General features: G+C 35.4%; 1 protein-coding gene across 1 annotated transcript; it reads left to right on the plus strand.

The window, feature by feature from the left end:
- The first annotated feature begins 77 nt into the window (after positions 1 to 77).
- Positions 78 to 18796, plus strand: LOC121387035 (zinc finger protein 853-like). Its single transcript, XM_041518044.1, has 9 exons — positions 78 to 108; positions 6131 to 6297; positions 7358 to 7373; positions 8616 to 8729; positions 9995 to 10076; positions 15722 to 15849; positions 16798 to 16940; positions 17584 to 17640; positions 18099 to 18796. Exons 4-9 carry the CDS (start codon positions 8639 to 8641, stop codon positions 18231 to 18233), a joined length of 636 nt encoding a protein of 211 aa, XP_041373978.1. The 5' UTR covers positions 78 to 108; positions 6131 to 6297; positions 7358 to 7373; positions 8616 to 8638; the 3' UTR covers positions 18234 to 18796.
- The last annotated feature ends 4130 nt before the right edge of the window (positions 18797 to 22926 follow it).

Consider the following 22926-nt stretch of genomic DNA (forward strand, 5'->3'; position numbering starts at 1 on the left):
CACGTTACTCGTTTTTCTTGTGTAATGCGCTCGAACAAAACCCGTAAAGTTGTCAGGGGAGATAACTATTAGTTTCAGCAGTCTGCTTTCTTTTCCAGTTTCTTACTTGTACGAAGGTTTGCTTTTCAAGAAGTCTTTGGTTTAGTCGCTAAAACATTGGACAGTTACTGTTAAACAAACAAATTAAATCATAATCTGTGTAGCAATACAATGGATTATAAATTATGCAGGTGATTAATGGATATGATTTAATTTTACTTTACATAATTCAGGTGTGTCAAAGTCTGAAAATGAAAGAGAAAGTGACATGATCATTTATATGATTATCATTGAATCGATTGATAAAGTAACAGTAATCCTCACGCAAGTCACAGTCACCACTTTTAATGTCTCTGTTATTTGACGCAAAGCTTACAGTAATCCTTTACGTTCCAAGACCTTTCAATTTCTTTTTTTCCTCTTTTTTTTTTTTTCTTTTTTTTTTCTTTTGATAGTATGTGACTATGTCATATTCATTCAATTGTATCATCATGATCATGATCATGGGATGATGGGTGTATCAGTTTCGGTGAGCATAAGCATTAAGTTCTAAAGTATATCAATATTTATAAACACACACTTGTTATCCAAGTAGGTACTGTTTTATTAGTATTTCTATGCCTCAAATGAGTACTAAACTGGGCACATGCATTAAAAACGCTTTCCAGAGGGTTCGTCCTCTGAACATTTCGTCCACTGACAATTCGTCCAAGTACAATCTGTCCACCCACCTCGGACAATTCGTCCACTCGATTACATTTAGACCAATAAATCTAAAATGTTATTTCTTAGTCATTGAAATGGTAATTATTTTCGTTTTGTGGTAAACTACTAGTATATGAATCACACTAAATTTTAGTAGCACTATCAACTTGTTATTGTCTGTTTGTGTCCATTATAGTACTTTATTGATATGTTGTTATACTTCATCTGTACTCAACACACACACACACACACACACACGCACAGAAACACATATTATTATTATTATTATTGATTATTATTAATTTTGAGAGCTCGTTCAAAAATAGCGTCATAATAAATTTGTAAATATAATAATCATAGTGGACGAATTGTCCAACAACAATGTTTGGTTGTGGATGCATCGTCTTGAGTACAACAGTGGATACATTTTTAGTGGACGAAACGTCCAGAGGACGAATCATCTGCATCCCTCAAAAACTATCATGCATCAGCACTGAGCAGTAAATATTGTTAAAGGGACATACCCTAGTTTCAGCCCATGAAAATGCACACTAAGTTTAGTTAATCTACAGACCTGTAACACATTTGGATAAAGTTACAACTAAGTGAAACATGAGTCTGTGACTTTAAAATGGTGAAATACCCTCTTAAAAATAGACTAAAACTCAACTCTATAACTGTTACTTCTCAGGTGCATGTGCATTTTTAAAATATGAGAAATGTATTTTTTGTTATTAAAACACCAGGATGACCAAAAACACTCTGAATGTACAGAAATGGATAATCTAAACAATAAAATCTAAGTAAAGTATGATTTCAGTTATCAAAAACGGCTTTAATGGTAAAAAATATGCCTTAGTTTTCAAAAACTAGGGTATGTCCCTTTAACTACGTAACCTGTTTCGGTGAGTTAAACATTATTTTAAATACTTTAAGGCAAATTACAAAATGGAGTCCTCAAGAACCAATGTTAACAGGTAACATTTTAGGAAAACGAATATAACAATACTGATGCCTTGCAATCATGTTATAAGTTCAGCAAATGAATGGTTATAATGGTAAAAGTGTTTGGTTAAAATATAGAAGCTGCATTCCAGGGAAGATTTTGTTCAGTATTGAGTTGCAAATTGCTATGCAAGTTTCAGAAATCACTACACAATTCTAAACCCTATCGCATAATTTTGCAATCCATATTTTTTACATCATTAAATTTTGACGGTCGTACATAACAACAATATCCCCGTACTGCCAAAGTCCCATTTTCTAAGTTTTGTCTGGCATCTTTTCTTTCTTGCTAAATTCCTCCTCCGATTAGGACCACCACTTTTAGTTGTCATACAGCTGTTCAGACAACCACCCACCATTAGTCACAGTGACATAACGGCTGCCTGCAACTGGCTATATTTATTTAGGGGCCATGTAAAAATTGTATCATGTCTACAGGTATATTTTATTAAAATTATATGAGTCTTTCTTACAAATTACAGTTTGATACTGCTTAAACACTTTATAATATACTCTAGGTTTGAAATGACCTCTTAATTTTTTTTTTTTTTTTAAATATAAGGCAAAGTGAAAAAAAAGGTTGGTAATTATCTCCAAATGTGGGGTGTGATAGCGATTGTTGTGGGTTAATACAATAGGCCTACAGGTAAAAAAATAAAAATAAATTAATAAATTAATTATTTTTTTAATAAAATAACAATGTCGTCCAAAAACCTGGACATATTAAATATAATAGGCCTAAATTAGATATTCGCTTCTTCAACTTTGATTAGATCGTTATGAAACATGGCACTCTTCTCGGGGGGCAATCTTCGCAAACTAATAAAAAGATATTTTGGAAATTTTGCATTTGTGATTTTTTTTATTAAAGTTTAAAAATTTAAATAGAAATTTAACTGAAAATATTAATATCTATCTTCTTCTAGAAATTTGATTGGATAGTTCTGAAATTCAGTATTAAGTATGAAATTAAATTATTCTTAGGGGTAGTGTTCACAAACTATTAGAGATATATTTCTGAAATTGTGACTTTTAATTTGTTTTATTAACTTTTAAAACTTTAAATACAAATTTCACATTAAAATTTTCCAAAGTCTATATTCTTCTAGAGTTTTAAAATTAAAAGACTTAAATAAAAATTTAAAATTCACAATTTGAAAGTCTTATCTTTTTGTAGTTTAAACTTTTGACCGGATAGTTCTGAAACTTGGTACTAAGAAATAACAAAAATAGTTCTATACCATAATACTTTGTTAGGACCAAGATTGTTCATGTATACTACAGAGTAATTAAGATTTTATATTACTAAGTACTTCTAGCTGAATCGGATCAAATGTACAAAGACATTCTGACGACTCTATTCCCAAATAATAGAAACCAGTATGTAAACACTGAGCTGAGTAGAATTCCTCTACAGTGGCCATCATTTAAAAATTTATATTTGTTTTTTACAATTCTCAAAATATGTCTCATAGAGGTTTAATTGGATAATTCTTAAACTTCATACAGGGATATTCAAAGGTGGGCTAAGAGTCTTTGCAAGTTAATTATTATTTACTATAATGACAAAATTGAAAACTATTATTTATTGGAATTCAATCAATAGATAGATAGATAGATAGATAGATAGATAGATAGACAACTTTTATACTGTAGTTGGTTTATTTGTTGAATGATGATGTCAAGTAGCAAGCAAAGTTCGAGCAAGGTGATTTTTTAAAAATGGTGACAAATATGAATACAGATTATGACTTACCACATTATGAACATCAAACATGACTCTATTGGAATTTATTTGCTCTTTGTGGCTGCTATAACTAAATAAAAAATGTAATAAATAAATAATATAAAAGTTATTTAAGAATAGTCTGTTCATATTTAATTTATCATACTACACATATTTGTTAAAAAAAATTGTTACATAAAATGAAAATTGCTAATAAATTTTTGTATTGATTAGCGACTGTCGATAGTCAATATTTTGACAACAAAATGTTCCCTGCATTCAGAGTTTTAATAAATATGTAAACAGATATCCAAAAGGACCATGTATTTTTGGCAAGTATCTGTAAAGAGAGTTTTGCCAGCAGACACCATAACAATAATGTGACTTCAATAACTAGATAGCAGTACAGTTCAGAACAGACAAAAATAGTTTTTTAAATGAAAGTCACAGAAAATCATAGAAAAAAGGTATTAAGAAATGTGCTGTGGGTTAAATTAGTGGTTAGAAGTCGATGCAGTGGCCTTTAAACTCGCTCCTGGTGGGAGCCGGTACCGGGAGGTGAACCCAGTACCTACATTGTACCAGCCTTATGTCTGATGGCTTAACCACTACTGTACAAGACCCAGGCCAGTGGTCCTATGTCACTTCCAACCCAGCAATATTGTTTTGTTAACTCAAAATTGACTGATTTTATTTTATTTAATTCAGTTTTTATTTTATTTTTCACAGCCCTCCTAAACTGCAGAGGACAGTCCAGTATGATAAATAGTCATACATTGCAATGTTCTGTAATAATACACATCCCAGTAAGCCAGCTATAAGTATATCCAGCACTATATATATTAGTTTTCAATACAAAATAAAAGACCATTGTCAAAGTGGCTACACAACAAGTCGAAACAATTAACAATGTTTTGCCCATGCATTAACCTGCGTACTGAAATGATACACGGAGTGTTTTCTTAGTTAATTGGTCTATGCTGTTAGTTGCTTCTACCTGTTATTCCTGATTGGCAGGTGTGTATTTGATTGGTAACCAGACGAGCAAATTAATTGACGCTGTCTAGACACAAAAATACATACCTGTATTGTGGAATATTACCTGTCGCCCCTAAAATTGTAATGGACATGGTTTATTACTGTAAATAGTTCTGTAAAACTATTGATTAAGTAAACTTTTCCATCTAAAAGCACAGAACTGACCAATTACGTAGTCCCAAAGAAAAGAAAATTAACACTTGGGTATCGTGGGTTGTCGTTTTTGCTCCAACGTAGCATATCAATAGGCCTAATTTTGTACATTTTCCTTTGGATTATTTAACAGAGAAAAATACTATAACCCCATTTTGTTCCGTTAATGCAACTTGAAATATATTTAGTTAAATAGTTTATTATAATATTATGTCATTTATGCTGTTTTACAAGTCAGGTTGATCAAAGAGAAGCGCCTTGTCGAAAATCACTGCTTTTGTTTACCCTGTACATACAGGAGATGGTCATTAGCTGACGTCACTTCACCCCAAGCTATACCACCGGACGTCACAAAAACGAAACAAAATGGCTGCCCCCAGTTAGCAGGAATAATCATGTTTTTTTATTAACTCTAAAATTACGCGTTTTTCATTTGCTAAAGTGTCAGTATGTGTTGGTGGTCCGGGTATGCATCTTTCCAACACATAAGGCTCTTGTTTGTGTTGACCCTACCTTTAACCACATGTCCGATGCCATATAACAGTAATTAAATGTGTTGAGTGCGGTGTTAAATAAATCATTTCCTTCCTTCGTCTTGAAAACCATGTGTCATTTATTTTAACAAGACTGGTGTTTGTGCAACATACAGGTATTTATGATTATGGGAGAGGTACAGGTAATTGGACAAAAGTTATGTATTGAAAATATAAAAAAGTAGTATTACATGTTTAGGAGGGCCCCTTTGTCTAGTTGCACAAGAACCTCTATTATTGTTCCTGATTTATATTTTCACTGCATGCACACACACACACACACAGAAACGCACCCATCCCCAACTCGACCCCCATTATTTTAGACTCGCTATACCTTATCTCCAATTACTGATTAAGTTAAACAAGCAGATAACATTTTCCTGGAAAATTAACCAAAATAGTGCTTAAAAGTCCTGAAAAATGAAAATATTTGAAGGGTATGAACGGTTCTAGCTGATATTAGAACAACAGGGTTTGAGATGTTTATGTTTTTGTGTTTTGTTGTCTAGGCTACTCCGATAATGGCGAGAATATTGCTGACATTACTGATTAAGTTAAACTAGCTGATATTAGAACAACAGGGTTTGAGATGTTTATGTTTTTGTGTTTTGTTTTCTAGGCTACTCCGATACTGGCGAGAATATTGCTGACATTACTGATTAAGTTAAACTAGCTGACATTAGAACAACAGGGTCTGAGATGTTTTTGTGTTTTGTTATCTAGGCTACTCCGATAATGGCGAGAGTATTGCTGACATTACTGATTAAGTTAAACCAGCTGATATTAGAACAACAGGGTCTGAGATGTTTTTGTGTTTTGTTTTCTAGGCTACTCCAATACTGGCGAGAATATTGCTGACATTACTGATTAAGTTAAACCAGCTGATATTAGAACAACATGGTCTGAGATGATTTTGTGTTTTGTTATCTAGGCTACTCCGATACTGGCGGGAGTATTGCTGACATTGAAGGACTCCTGTTCAATGGAGTCATTGACAACCTGCTTAGTCTTCCCCAGGAAGTCAGCAAAGTGGCGGAAATTCAGAAAGAACAGGGCAATGAAATTCAGAAACAGAAGCTTTATTTGGATAGTCTTCAGGTTTGTATTCTTGTTCCAGCCAGTGCACCATAACTGGTATATTAAAGGCTGTGGTATGTGCTGTCCTGTCTGTGGGATGCTGCATATAAAAATCCCTTGCTACTAACACTGGCCGGGCTCCTGGTGCTCACTTGCACATGCCAGTGTGGGGGGTCCCCTCTCCCACCCACCCCAACCCTTTTTCTGTCCTGGATGGAGGAGCCCGGGACAAGCGTGTGCTACAACCTCTTGCTCTGAATATGCACGTAAAACCCTATGACCTGACCTGACCTAATGGGAAAATGTAGCGGGTTTCCTCTCTAAGACTACGGTATATGTCAAAATTACCAAAAGGTTTGACATCCAGTAGCCGATGATTAATAAATCAATGTACTCTAGTTGTGTCGTTAAACAAGCAAACTTTACTTCAGGTTTATTTTGCTTATTTACTTCAGTGCGTGGGGAGTCTAGACACTGGTGAGTGAAGTTCCTAAGGGTGTGGGGATCAAGTCATGCTCCCCACAACATTTTTTTTTTTTTAAATGCTTTAAGCATGGGTTGGGAGGTTTGACTCCAAAATACCCCCTGCACATGCTCCTGTGTTTCAGTTTGTTAACATAGCTCGAACCTGCATCACAATAGCACTATTTATTTATTTATGTATTATTCTTTTATTTATTTTATACATTAACCAGATTTCGCCCCATCCCACACACCCATCCCATGCCCATGGAATGATCTGATTATCTCAACAGCCATGTGTTGGTGGGCCCATTGGGCTATTTCACGCTCCATCCAGTGCACTACGACTGGTATATCAAAGGCTGTGGTATGTACTATCCTGTCTGTGGAATGGTGCATAGTGCTTTACAGAAGTGATGACTTGTTTCCTGATTTCAAACATCTATTTCATTTGAAACTAAACAACAATTAAAGCACCATATTTGTTTAATATTTTTACTTACTAAGTAGTTATTTTTGTTACATGTAGATGCCATTTTGAATCAATTATTGTGATGCTAAATACATAATTATATCGAACTTCTAATAATATTAGAAATTTTAAAATTATTTTTTGCAGATTCAGTTAAAAGCTGGTGGGTATATAATATCCATGTTCATTGATTGTTAAAAAGCATTGATTTCATTGGCTTTAAGTTAAACTTTGTTTATGTTGTTTAATTAGTGGATATCCCTACTGTGTTTTCAATTTGCCAACCTATATTTTTGTAGATCAGTTGTTTTACTGTTGTCATTTTTGTTTATTGTCATTTTATTGGTGTTTTATTAGCAGTGCCAACATGTGCATGTATGTGTAGTCTGGCAATTAGAAGATACAGTAGTGCTATCCATATGTTCCAATGTTATCTGTTTATTTATTTATTTTAAAACAAATTTTTCTGTCTTTGATAAAAGAACGATAAAAACATAGAAGAAAGTAATAGATAGAGATTATGATACAAGCTTGTGTGTCGTACTGATTTTATGAAACGATTGTCAGGATTCACGAGTTTCGTAAAACCAGTATGATTCACACACAAGTGTAATAATTATTCACATTATCCAAAATATTATTTTTATGAATAACAAGCTAGGACCATGTTCAAATATTTCCAACATAACTTGAAAGAGGCGACGAAATGAAGTCATTTTGGTAAGCATTTACACAGATCCAAGACTGGGGAAGCTGTATTAAGTTATGACATTGCTTCACAAAATTACGTCATTCGTTGTGCACATCATGTCATTATGACACATGTGCATCTTACGGGTTATATTTCCCTGAATATCTTGAACTATGTGGATAATAAATACCATTAAAGGTGCATACCCTAGTTTCACCCCGTAAAAATGGACACTAAGTTTGGTTAAGTTACAAACCTGTAACACATTTGGATAATGTTACAAGAGGGTAAAAAAGAGTCTGTGATGTTGAAACAGTGAAATATCGCTAAAAATCTACTAAAATTCGAATCCATAACTGTTATTTCAAAGACGCACATGCATTTTTAAAAATATGAAAGATGCATTTTTTGGTATTAGAAACACTAGGATGACCAGAAACACTTTGGTTGTACGGAAATGGATTATCTAAACAATCAAATATAAGTAATGTTTGATTTACGTGATCATAAACAGCTCTAATAGTGAAAAATATGCAAATATTGTCAGGCAATTGCGATTATGTCTTTAAAAGTTTCAAATATTATTATTATAATTATTTTACTAAAAAAGAAAGGGAAAATATTAAAATAGTGGAGTTAGTTTTTATCAGAAAGTTACAGAAATCGTATTTTGTGTTGAATGTCAGCCTCAGATTTAAACAAATGTGTTTTCAGGAAAAGAAAGTTGTGATGAAGTGATGGCCGAGGTTTCCAGTGTGACTCGGAAAGTTTTCATCCTTGAGGAGCAGACAGCAGAGGAGAAGAAGCAGATTGTTCAACACGAGAAAGGTTAATGGGACTTTCCTGTCCTCACCATTGGGTTATTTCTCGTTCCAGCCAGTGCACCATGACTAGTACCGTATATCAAAGGCCAAACGGTCTCGGTGGCGCAGTGGTTAAGCCATCAGACTACAGGCAGGTAGGTACAGGGATCACAGCCCAGTACCGGGTCCAACCCATAGCGAGTTCTTAAGGGCTCAATGGGTAGTTGTAAGGCCACTACACCCTCTTCTCTCTTACTAACCACTAACTAACTAACCCACTGTCCTGGACAGACAGACAGCCAAGATAGTTGAGGTGTGTGCCCAGACAGTGTGCTTGAACCTTAATTGAATATAAGCATAGAAATAAGTTGAAATGAAATGAAAATCAAAGGCCGTGGTATGTGCTATCCTGTCTGTGCATATAAAAGATCCCTTTCCACTAATGGAAAAATCTAGCGTGTTTCCTCTCTAAGACTATATGTCATGATTACCAAATGCTTGACATCCAATAGCTGATGATCAATAAATCAATGTGATCTAGTGGTGTCGTTAAACAAAATAAACTTTAACAGATATTTCTTCAATTGTTAATTAAAACATATATCACAGAGAAGTACATGTAGGCACTTATAGACTTGATGCATAACAGTGGTTTAAAACTATTGTTAATTAAAACATATATCACAGAGAAGTACATGTAGGCACTTATAAAGTCCAAAAAAAATCATTACTAAAAAAATCATTACTAAATATCTAGAGTTGTACCCAGCTTTTAAATGTGGTTTTGTTGTCAATAATTCTAGTTTGGCTTCACGTACATGTAAACAGAAAAGGAAAACTTTTGTGGAAATAGCAAACTTGTTCTCTTTTTATGTGCAATTTGTAAAAGCAGATCTAAATAAAACAGCAATACTTGCACATAGTCAGGGCTTCTAGATTGTGGTAGCCCCACTCCCATTGCTAGTAATATTCAATGTTGGGCTAGTAAATAACTACTGTTGCCATGCCCGACGGCTAGTGAAAAAAAAGGTCAAATGTTACAGTTCAGTTTATTTTGTAAATATGAATATCCGGTCCCCATTTCAACCCCCCAACATTAGTGTTTTCTAAGCTCTATCTCCCTCTTTTGGTGACCTATTTGATTATTACTATTATTTAGTAGGGCTAGTGAATTTTTAATTGTGGCTAGTACATTTTTTAAATCACTGATCCCATGGCTAGTGGATTTTATAAAAATTCCAGAAGCCCTGACACAGTGAACAATGTTTGATATTTCTAATTTGATTTCAGAAATTGTCAGCTTGATCCATCAACAGAACCAGCTAAGACGGGATATTGAACATAAGAAAGAAGAGCTAGAAGAACAAACAAAGTTTGTTGTAATTATATAATTATATTGACTTCATTCTTATGTTAACGTAGTGTTTGTAAGCTGTGGTGGCTTGTAGCTCAGTGGTACAGTGCTCTCCTGATGTGCAGTCAGTCTGGGGTCAGTCCCCGTCAGCGGGCCCATTGGACTATTTCTCATTTCAACCAGTGCACCATGACTGGAATAACAAAGGCCATAGTATGTGCTATCCTGTCTGTGGGGTGTTGCATATAAAAGATTCCTTGTTACTAATGAAAAAATATAGCAGGTTTCCTCTCTGAGACTATATGTAAAAATTACCAAATGTTTAACATCCAGTAGCCTATGATAAATAAATCAATGTGCTCTAGTTATGTTGTTAAACAAAACAAACTTTTCTTTGAAAATCTGATTCACTCGCTTGGGAATAAATTCATACCGAGTCATGCTGAAACTTGTGATGTGACAAATCAGGCTGTGAAAGACTGAGTCCTCTATGTGTTCTTTGATAGTTTTATACAAGCATAACAAACTTAACTTCATTCTTATGTTAACCCTATCGGTGAGCCCATTGGGCTATTTCTCGCTCCAGCTAGTGCACCACGACTGGTATATCAAAGGTTGTGGTATGTGCTACCCTATATGTGGGATGGTGCATATAAAAGAACTCTTGCTGTCAATCAAAAAGAGTAGCCCATGAAGTGGCGACAGTGGGTTAACTCTCTCAATATCTGTGTGGTCCTTAACCATATGTCCGATGCCATATAACCGTAAATAAAATGTGTTGAGTGTGTCGTTAAATAAAACAATTCCTTCTTCATTCTTATGTTAAAGTACATGTATAGTGTCTCTAGAAGTCCCTTTTTAGCCAGAGGTCCAGGACTGGTAAGCTGGTAGGGCAGGGGCCAAATACTGTGGCTATGCACACATCCTTAACAGGGGCAGGATTCAGCTCAGTTGGTTGAATCACCTCAGTGAATCAGTGGTAAAAATGAAGAAATATTTTCACTGGCCCGGGGGACTAGTAGCTGAGGAAAGTTACTAGTCCCCAGAAAAAATCACTAGCCCCCCCCCCCCCCCCCCCCACCACCACTTCAATATTGAAGCAGTTTGAGAAGACGAAATCTATATGGGAACTGTACACGTCAACTAAAATAAGCGTAACGTACAAAAACGAAGTGTTTTCACAGGTTCAGTTCAAGTATAACACCAACTTGGTCGTCATTTAGCAAATCTTGGGGTTTTTTTAAAATTACACCTCCCCGCCCAAAGCGGCAGCAAAGGGTAGAGTGTTTACAAAAAATAATAGCAATTATAATATTAAATTAATTTAAGTCATAAAATTATTTTGTTCTGTCCTAATATACTCAGATGTCCACTGGCAAACTCAGAACTCTCCACTCAATATGTTTGGAAGCAGCTAGTTAAAATCAATTGATGCCAACATGATCTATTACAATCCTTTTAATTAAACGAACACAAAACACCAAAACACACACACACACACACACACACAACACACACACATTATGTCACGGGGATCCTATAATACCCGTAACTGAATGAAACACAGTTATCAAAATATCTCTCCTAACTGTATATCTATTAGATCTCTCTGTAACGGGCGGTTAAACCCTAGTATGGCTCATCTAGGTATGATCAGAGATACGATCTTATATAAGTATATATTATTATAGCACGTTTAGTTCACTATAAAACACAACAAAACACAATACACTTTGGAATCTGTATTAACCTACACTGACAAATGTACTGCCGCAGTAGTTAATTAATAACAACAATAATAACAACCCAGAACTGATCACTTAATTAGTTAATCTCTAGGTGTCTAGTTTACACAATATGCTAATCACTTCACCGTGACACAACACCCACACGTGTGATAATTGAGAAACGCTAACACACACACGTGCGATAGATAATGGAGAAACGCTTCCAGGGGAACTTAATTAATAAAGGAATTACAACACTATTCCTAACTGGTTAATTTTTAATTAACCCTAACTACTCATTCAATAACCTTGTAATACAGAATTAATACTGGCACCTATCACAATAAAGACAATAACCTACAGTTTACCTAGGTCCTCTAGGATGACTGGCTAAGCTTTATATATATATATCAGAATGGTGAGCCTACAGAATACTGCATCAGATGACCGGCAGCACCGTCTAAATAATATTGGTATAATACAGTGTTAAAATATTTAAAGTCACATCAATCACATCAAGGTTATACACAGAGCAGAAAATCTGTATTTACCAAAGTCCCGTCTGAACTAATATAGATCGTTCAGTGGACGACGTCCGTGATCCCCTGGAGCCTTCCTAGTTCTCCTCGATATATCTAAAATCCTAGCTATTTATTCAAAACTCTCAGAGACAGCGAATATCGCCTGGGGGTACAAGGCGGTACCTCACCTATCATCTCATACTTCCACCTCTCCCAGAGTCGGTATATTTTTCTCTCATCGTCAGACTGGCTGTCGCCATTCGCCAAATCACGGTTGTAAAAACCGCACTCGCAGAGGTATTATGTAACTACTGGCCACATGGCCTCCACAGCTGGACTAAGTGCATATTGGAATGCCCGATCGCGCGAAGGTATTACGTAACAAATTGCCCATCTGGGCTAAGTGCATTTGGAACTGCACATGGCCTTCTAAAACAATTAATATCGCCACAGGCGAAAAGAAATTAAGAGCATGTACCGTCACACATTAAAAACATTTTCCCTTCCGAACATGCCTCATTTATAATCAAAATATTGTGGCAATTTTCAGAATTGGGAAACAAAAAATGGAAACTTCCAATTGTGTTTGCAGTAAATATCCGGATTTATCGAGACCCTAACAAAACTGCAATACTTTTGACTTTGTCAATCTGTCATGACAAATTTTGATGAAATACATCTACAGTTTGTATGTTTAACAGGTTTCATTGGCAAAATAGTTTGACTGTCCACATCATGAATCTGGGTCACAACTGCCCAGTATTACTCGCCCAGAGGGACTAGCACCATTTAAATTGTACTCACCCCCAGGGATTTCTACTTGCCTGGGGCAAGGGGGCGAGCGTTGTCTTCTATCCTTGTAGATCCATTCAACTGATTGGGGTTTTTTCTCGTTCCAACCAGTGCATCACAAGTGGTCAAAGGCCATGGTATATGCTTTCCTGTCTGTGGAAAACTGCATTAGGAAAAATGTAGCGTGGTTCCTATGATGACTAGGGGTCAGAATTACCAAATGTTTGACATTCAATAGCCGATGATTAATTTATCAACATGTTCTATCCCTCCTTAACACTACATGTGTTTTTTTAACCCTTATTGCATAACAAATTTATATTTAACCCAAAATCAAGAGCCCAGTAATTTGTCCTCTTTTTTTTGCTTTAGTTTTGCATTTACCATAGTTTGACATCCAAGAGCTGATGCATTTTTCATGCTGGAGTGTCGTTAAACATCTATTCTATTATATTATTTTTGTTGTTACACACCCTCTAAAAACAACAAATATTGAATCTGCCCCTGTGGGAACCTTTGTATTTGCTGCAGGTTTCTTTTTTTTTCTTTTTTTTTTCTTTTTTTTTTCCCTTGATGGAAAAAGTTTTGTTTTGTTTAACAACACCCAAGAGCACATTGATCTATTAATCATCGGCTATTGGATGTCAAATATTTTGTAATTTTGACATATAGTCTTAGAGAGGAAACCAGCTACATTTTTCCATTAGTAGCAAGGGAACTTTTATATACATCATCCCACAGACAGGATAGCACATACCACAGCCTTTGATATACCAGTCGTGGTGCACTGGCTGGACTGAGCAATAACCAATGGGCACACCGAGACCGACGGCGCATCAAGCGAGTGCTTTACTACTGGGCTGCATCTGGCAAAGTCAAAAGGCGTAATATAAACATTACCTTTCCAGTAACAATCAAGTTTTGTCTGTTATGAAAAAAAAAACCACCCAACATTTTTAATCAGTGGAGCTATTCACACATGTGGATTTTTTGTTTTGTTCATACCCCGATGCTTAAAATTGAATTTGCAACATATTTATTAATAATAACACTAAATTAAAAAGTGATTATTTTTTTGTGGGGGGGGGGGGGGTGTTCTTGAATAATAATGCTCAAGTGATGTTATCAAATATGACATTCCCAGATGAAGTCATCAAGAAATGAACAAACTCACATTATTATGGCTGGACCAATGGAATGACTTTAAATTGTAATGAATACATTGGAAGTTTAATGATTGGATAATAAAATCAGTTGGTCAGTGGTGCTGACCAATGGTTGATCAAACCATTTTGACTGATTATGCACACCAGTCAAGACTAAAATATGTTGCTGAACATTATGATATATTAATGAACATGTGAATTCAATAAAGACCTCAAACACAGTTCCAAATCTTTACAAGAAAATGTTTTATAAAATTCCTTAATTGTAATTAATCTGTATAAGATAAACACCTTTACAAAATGGAGTTGGACGATTCTTGCACACAGTCAGAAAGCATTATTACATAAGGATTAATTGTAATGTTAAATTTCTTTTCTAGTAGACTGGAGGTAAATGCATGACAATGTTACCCAGAGGCCAGGAGAAATATTTATGAAACGAGAAAACAATTAAAAATTTCTACAGTTTAGTTTTGTCTAAGGACACCACTAGAGCTCATTGATTTATTAATCATTGGCTACTGGATGTCAAACATCTGATAATTCTGACGTATAGTCTTCAGAAAAAACTCCCTACAATGTTTCGTTATTGGCAAGGAATCCTCTATATGCACTTCCCCACAAACCAGACAGCACATACCACAGCCTTTGATATACCACTCGTGGGGTACTGGTTAGGATTGGGTGGAAAATCAGGACTTTTAGAATTTTAATAAAATCCACTAGCCATCAGTAATTTTTAAAATTTACTAGCCATGATTAAAAATCAACTAGCCCTACTTTACTTTAAAGTAAATACAGTTTTACTAATACTAATAATCAAATATGTCACCTGAAGAGGGAGATAGAGTTTAAAAACACTAAGACTGGGGAGGTAGGAGTGTGGCAGGATATTCATATTTACAAATTAGACTTAAATGCAGCATTTGACAACTCTTTTTTTCACAAGCCATGGGGCATAGCAGTAGTAGTTATTTACTAGCCCAACATTGAATATCACTAGCCACGGGAGTGGGTCTACCATAATCTAGAAGCCCTTCTGGAAAACCAGTCAGAGAATTGGTCCACCGAGAGTATTCGATTCTTCAACCCAAGCATTTAAGGTGAGTGCTATGCCAACTGGTCTGAGCTAGATTCCACCATAGATTGTGATGCATGCAAAATTTGAAACAAAAAATATGTGCAGTTAAGCTGTATCCTAACCGGCCACGAGCAATTTTTTTAGAAACCATTGATTTGAATCGCCGTATCCTAACTGCTCGCGTACGGCGCAACAGATAATTATGTCTCGTCACACATGTGCGGTTAGGATGCGTCAATTGAAAGCAATGATTTCTAAAATAATTGCTCGCAGCTGGTTAGGATACAGCTTTAGTCATCATGTACATCGATCGTAGCTGCTGATTAAACAGTATGTCACGGTGTTGTTAAACAAATGTTCTCTTACACTGTAACAGGAAGAGTGAAGCCTACAGAGTGAAAATGAACAATTACAAGCAGCGGACTTCCGAGTTTGAAAACTCGCTGCCAGCACAGCAGCAGTTGATTGAAGTGGAAACACGCCTGGCTAAACTGGAAAAGCAAAGCAAGTAAAAATGCATGGGAGGTTTTTTGGGGTTTTTTAGACTGAATATTTGTGTTGCTCAGTCCTATTTCTCATATTTTGGGTAAAAAACATTTCCACTGATTTAGTTTTGCACTTTGTTCAAGATCGTAATACTTGAAAACTAATAAATATCTATATACAAAGATTGTTTATACAGAACATTTTATTAGTCCCCTACGGGTCCAACCGGAGGGTCTATAGGTTTCATCTCTGTCCTGTCTGTCCATCTGTCCTACATACAGTTTTCCGGATATGTCTTTTTAGAATGTCTTAAGATATTGAGCTGAAATGTTGTATACATTTTAATCATGTACAGTTACAGATCAAGTTTGACTTCCATTGAAATTTACCCATTTTTGACGGAGTTATGGCCCTTGAACTTAGGCAATATGGAATTTTGGCAGGTTTTTACTTTTTTCAGAAGGCCTCGAGATATTGAGCTGAAATGTTGTATATATCTTAATCATGTACTGTTACAGGTCAAGTTTGACTTCCATTGAAATTTACCCATTTTTGACGGAGTTATGGCCCTTGAACTTAGGCAATGTGGAATTATTTTTTTTAAATGGGGGGGGGGGGGGGGTACTTTTTTTCAGAAGGCCTTAAAATACTGAGCTGAAATTCTGTGTATATATTTTACCGATCAAGTTAGCTTTCATGGTGATATACCCACTTTTCACAGAGGTTTGGTTCTTCAATTTAAGACATATGAAAAATTGTTGGTTCAGGTTAGGGGACATGTATTGCTTTAGCAGTACTCTCAAAATGCTTGTGGGTTTTTTTTTTTAACACTTTATAACAAATTACATTAACTGTTAATATTTGGTACAATGTTATTATAAGTAGAATGTGTTGAATCTCAATAAAATTCTCCTATATTTTACAAAAGGGTCGTAATAAAATGCATGGATTCTATAATATTTTCAGAGCAAGCACTGTGTTTTGATTCTGAAAGTGAAAATGTTTGTGCTGATACAATGACTAAAAATTTATCCGAATGTATCAAGTTATCAAGAGCAGACATAAAGCAACTGGAAACCCAGTTACATGAAATCAAAGATAAGGTACTAGTAAGTGTCCAGAGAGAGAGTATCCTTTTAACATGCCCCTATACCACTAAGTTTTTGGGCATGTCCATCCCGGGCCCAGCCTCTGGATAGCCAGAAACACATGTTTTCTGGTCAGCTTAGCCTAACTTCTGACCTATGATATTCCCTACTGTTAACTTAGACTGGTCTTAAGATCTCAAAAGCCTATAAAATGGCTTAAATCTTTCAATGAGTTTTCATTTTTTTATTTTTTGTGCTCATATATTTAGGTGTCTTTATCATGCATTTGAAGCTACAATCTCTAGTATATTTCTGTTATTTAATCATTTAGAACAGATCATCCACAATTAATCTTCTTACAATGATAATGATAATCCATTCTTCTCCTTGGCTATACCTGCTAATCTAGATCACATGAAAATGTATTATTATCAATTTTAACATTCACAAGCAAGGTGCCGTTCCACTGTTTTCTTTTTCATTGATGTTAAAATACAAGGCCACACACTTGTATATTGGATGAAGGCAGCTGACAATAATGTTAACTATTATTAAGATGATTAGAAAGAAATACATGTTTTTGTGTTAAAAACAAATTGTAAATTTACAGTTCAGTTTTATGTGATTGATTAACATAATTTATCATGACGATGTTATGTTACAGATTCACCAAGTACTGGAACAACAGAAGAAAGTTAAAATTGCTACAAGTGTTCTTAATGTATGTTTACTTTTGTTTTTAATCTTATTAGATAGCTATCTCTAAAGAAGGGGGTGGGGGGTGGTTTGTGTAACAAAAGGTGTTCAGTTGTTGTTTTTTGTTTGTTTTTTAATCATCTAATCGGTAATCTTTAAAAAAAAATTTAAAACAAATCCAACAAACATGTAACACAGAGACACATGTATATATTTATTTATATATTTTTTTATTACGACATCACAAACATAATAAATATCGAGGAGGAATTTGCTTGAAGGAAGCGTGGGGTTCAATGCTTCCCCCCAATCATTTCCTCACGGGTTCGCAAACCTGCCTGCAATCAGTTGATGATTAGAGATATCTATATGCCTCTGTTGAATTTAATAAATGAGCTTTCGATGAGTTAAAAAATGACTGATTTTCTCTATTATTAAGAGTAAGTTGGAGTTTTTAAGTTCTTTTTGTGTGTTGCTTTTCAGAAGAGGAATGCTGCCCAGCTAACTCGTCTCAAGCGTCAGTTAAAAGAACAACAGCTGCGGCACCGTCAGTGGTCAGACCAACACGCACAGTTACTGAAGTCAGTTAACGAGCTGACTAGCAGAATAGACAAATAGACATTATCAAATTGTGTAACCCTGCTATGAAGAATATATTATTCCTGAAGCGAACAATGAGTTCTAAATATTGGACATTATTTGTGCATAGTAAAAATAATGTTTTCAATGTGTATTATTTAATGGAATTTCCAGATATTATGACATTGAGGAGCGAAAGGCATCAGAACTTAATAACTATACCTGTATTTGAAATTAGCATTAGATACCAGTTATTAATTGCAGATGTAGGTTTATTTTCAGCAGTTATACTGTTCAGATAGAATAACTGGCTTATGGTTCTGTGATTCTGTACCTTCGAGTATAACCATGGTGCCTGTACCGGTGTAACTGGTGCAATTTGCATTTTGTTTAAAGGCTAGCTGCATAGTGTGTGTGTGTGTGTTTGTTTGTGTCGTGTGTGTGTGTGTGTGTGTGTGTGTGCGAGTTCAAACGAACGGTACACAAACAGTACAGATTATTTATGCTAAAGTTTTTGATAAATTGGACATTCAACATTATTTTGTTAGTTTTAATGTGTTCAGTTGTATTTATTTAATGAATAAATATTAATATTGCATTAATTAGTCCTCATCTGGTCTAATCGGAGGTGACTATAGGTTTTGTCTTCACCTGTCTGTCTGTCTGTCTGTCTATATGTCCTTCTGTCCCACATATAGTTTTCTGGACAGTTGTTTTCACAACCCCTCAAAATATCATGCTGAAATTTGTATAGCTTTATCATGTACTGTTACAGATCAAGTTTGACTTTCATAGTGATTTATTAATTTTTTCATAGTTATGGCCCTTGAACTTAGGAGATACCAAAACATTGTTGAGCCCGGTAAGGGACATGTATTGCTTTTGCAGTACTCTCAGAATGCTCATTGTTATTATTGCGATGGTGGTTAGCTGGTTATACTAATAAATTCTTCATAGATTCACAAGAATGCTGGTATATCTAGCAGTAGTCCAAAACTATGATACAGGTCTCTTAAAAATTTAACATAAAATAATTTATCTGTGCAAATCTAGTTTGGCATAATCCATATTTCCTTTACACATTATATTTATAACATATAGGTTTCTCCTTCTGGTTACTGCAAAGAGTTCTCTTACATACACATTCCCAATAGTTGGGACTGTTTAAAATTGGACATAACCCAGTAATTATTCTAATACATTTCGTGTTGGTCATTCCGTGGTGAGGTATCAGGGCTTCTACATTATGGTAGCCCGACTCCCATAGCTAGTGATATTCAGTGATGGGGTAGTAAATAACTACTATTGCCATGCCCAACAGCTAGTGAATTTTTGGGGGTGAAATGTTGCAATTAAGTCTATTTTGTAAATATAAATATCCTGCCCACACCCAACCCCTCAGTGTTAGTGTTTTAAGCTCTATCTCCCTCTTTAGGTAACATATTTATTACTAGTATTAAGTAAAATTGTATTAACTTTAAGTAAAGTAGGGCTAATGAATTTTTAATCGTGGCTAGTAAATTTTAAAAAATCACTGATCCCATGGCTAGTGGACTTTATGAACATTCTAGAAGCCCTGGGTATGTTGAAAACTCTGTGAAATGTGCAATTTTGTTCTGTGACAAGGAAAGAAAATCATTGTTGGCTATTGGATGTCAAATGGTTGGTAATTTTGACAAACATTTTTTCATTAGTAGCAACAGATCTTTTATATACCAGTCATGGTGCACTGGCAGGAAAGAGATTAATCCCAATGAACCCATTGACAGGGATTGATATTTGGTGTCTAACATAAAAAAAAATTAACATTTAATAAAACCGGAGAAATATAGGAAAGCCATTGTCGGGGGTGGGGCCACAGGGTCCTTGCCCCCCCGCCCCCCGCCCCCCCCAGTCAAACGTTTTTTTTCTTGTATGTGTGTTTTACCACTGTATTAAATTAGGTTAGTAATACACATCCTATGATGCACTGGTTTGGATTAGGTCAGTAATACTATGATGCACTGGTTTGGATTAGGTCGGTAATGCCTATCATGAGTTAGGTCAGTAATACCACCCCCCCCCCCCCCCCAGTTGTGGAGGATATAGTAAATCCTGTTATGCCAGTGTCAGTAATACCACATCCAGCAAGGGATCTTTTATGTGGATTTGCCCATAGATAGGACAGCAATACCACGGCTTTTGATATATCAGCTATGGTGAACTGGCTGGACTGAGAAATAGCCCAGTGGGCCCACTGACACTGATTGATATCAGACCGATCACACTTCAAGCAAGTGCTTTACCACTGGCCTCAGCACGTTTAATCTATTGCCATTTGGTGTCTTAACAGATGGTGGTTTCAACATTTAATCAAAATGGAGAACGATGGGGAAACCCACCGCCACCATATAGGCTACTCTTTATCAATAAAGTATCGAGGGTTCTTGTATGTGTATTTGCCCATAGATTAGGTCAGTAATACCACACCCTATGATGCACCAGTTGTGGATAACTGGTTTTGATTAGGTCAGTAATACCACATCCTGTGATGCACCAGTTGTGGAGCACTGGTTTGGATTAGGTCAGTAATACCACATCCTATGATGCACTGGTTTGGATTAGGTCAGTAATACCACATCCTATGATGCACTGGTTTGGATTAGGTCGGTAATACCACAGCCTATCATGCACTGGTTTGGATTAGGTCAGTAATACCACATCCTATGATGCACTGGTTTGGATTAGGTCAGTAATACCACATCCTATGATGCACTGGTTTGGATTAGGTCGGTAATACCACATCCTGTGATGCACTGGTTTGGATGCACCAGTTGTGGAGCACTGGTTTGGATTAGGTCAGTAATACCACATCCTATGATGCACTGGTTTGCATTAGGTCGGTAATACCACATCCTATGATGCACTGCTTTGGATTAGGTCGGTAATACCACATCCTATGATGCACTGGTTTGGATTAGGTCAGTAATACCACACCCTATGATGCACCAGTTGTGGAGCACTGGTTTGGATTAGGTCAGTAATACCACACCCTGTGATGCACCAGTTGTGGAGCTCTGGTTTGGATCAGAAGAAACCCAGATCCACTGAGAGTGAATGATCCTGCGACGTATATCGCACGTCAGACAGGTCCTCTGTCACTCATCTACACCTTGCCCCAGTTCTGTAACAAGGTATGTTGTGTCGTTACTAATTTTATTTAGAAATCACTTCCCATCATTAAACTGTATGTAGTACATGTATATAAATGTATATATATAAACATATATTGCATGTGTTTTTCAATGTATAGTGAAACCTCACAAAACCGGACCCTCTATAAACTGGAACCCCCCCCCCCCCCTCAAAATCAGACATTTTTCAGTCCTTTTTTAAAAATTGGTACAGAACTTAACCTCTCTAAAACAGATACCTCTTGAAACCAGACATTTTACTTGTCTCGAGTGTGTCCGGTTTAGAGGAGTTTCACTGTATTTGAAAAGTTGCATAATAACACGAAGTCTTAAGGCTCATATAGAGTGTATGTAGTGCGTGCATGCAGTCTGTTGCCTCTGATGTATCTGCGGCTTGCGTTTTTGGCATATATACAATTAGTTTGCAGATGCACCTTCACATACATTCAGTCTAGATAACGACATTTTTAATCTCTTTGAAACGCATTTCCTAACAATAGCTTGTTTCAAATTCCAGGTCTTTTTCGTTACGCGCTAGTATAAATTTAACGCCCCCCCCCCCCCCCCCCCCCATGTAATTATTTATTTTATTTGTTTGTTTGTTTGTTTATTTATCGATTTATTATTATGTGTTTTAACCATTATATCTTCTTTCTTCTCCTATATTTCCCAGTCCTTTCCATTATATGCGTCATAGCAATTTGTTTAGTTTTTTTACCAATCTTTAATTTATACAGAAACATTACAAATGCATTTATGTATCAAATTGCTATATATGACTATATAACATTATTATACAACAAATTAGATATATGTACTTGTATATAAATTATATCACTTTGATGGAAAGCCATGAATTCAAGGCTCCCCAACCTTGACATGGTCAGAATGGACTGAATTTTTTTTTAAACAAAAATACAGTTCAACTCAGGCTGTCTGCAGGGGGTTATTATTATTATTATTATTATTATTATTATTATTATAGAATACAACTCGAGCTCTCAAAACATCATAAACAAATTTACTTAACATCCATTTGTAAACATTACTTTTTATATTCAGAAAAATTATCATTTTAAGTCTGTTAGGTTCACAGCTGTATTTTAGGGGAGCAGATATTTGATTCTTAAATCATTATACAACGTACATTTAAAATAAACTGGAATTCATCTTCAATTGTACAAGACAAACAGGACAATTTTTTGACATATCATGTCTATATCTATTTTTATGGGCATCAGTGTCAATATAACCGAGTCTCAATCATGAGAAGGCATTTCTAAGATTTTATACATGTACTTTCTAATCCAAATGTCTTTCAACATGTATAGTTGACTTACGTGATCTAAACAATTCATATCTGTCACTACAATTTACGTCTATTGACCATTCTTGTAAATATACATCTGTAAGTCTTAAAGGGACATTCCTGAGTTTGCTGCCTTGTAAGATATTTCCGACGAATAAAATATTTCTACGATTAAACTTACATATTACATATATTTTCCTGTTTAGAATATCAGTGTCTATATATTCAATGTGTTTTTGGTCGTCTTAAT

The sequence above is a fragment of the Gigantopelta aegis genome, chromosome 2 (genome assembly GCF_016097555.1).
Source record: "Gigantopelta aegis isolate Gae_Host chromosome 2, Gae_host_genome, whole genome shotgun sequence".
Classification (NCBI taxonomy): domain Eukaryota; kingdom Metazoa; phylum Mollusca; class Gastropoda; order Neomphalida; family Peltospiridae; genus Gigantopelta; species Gigantopelta aegis.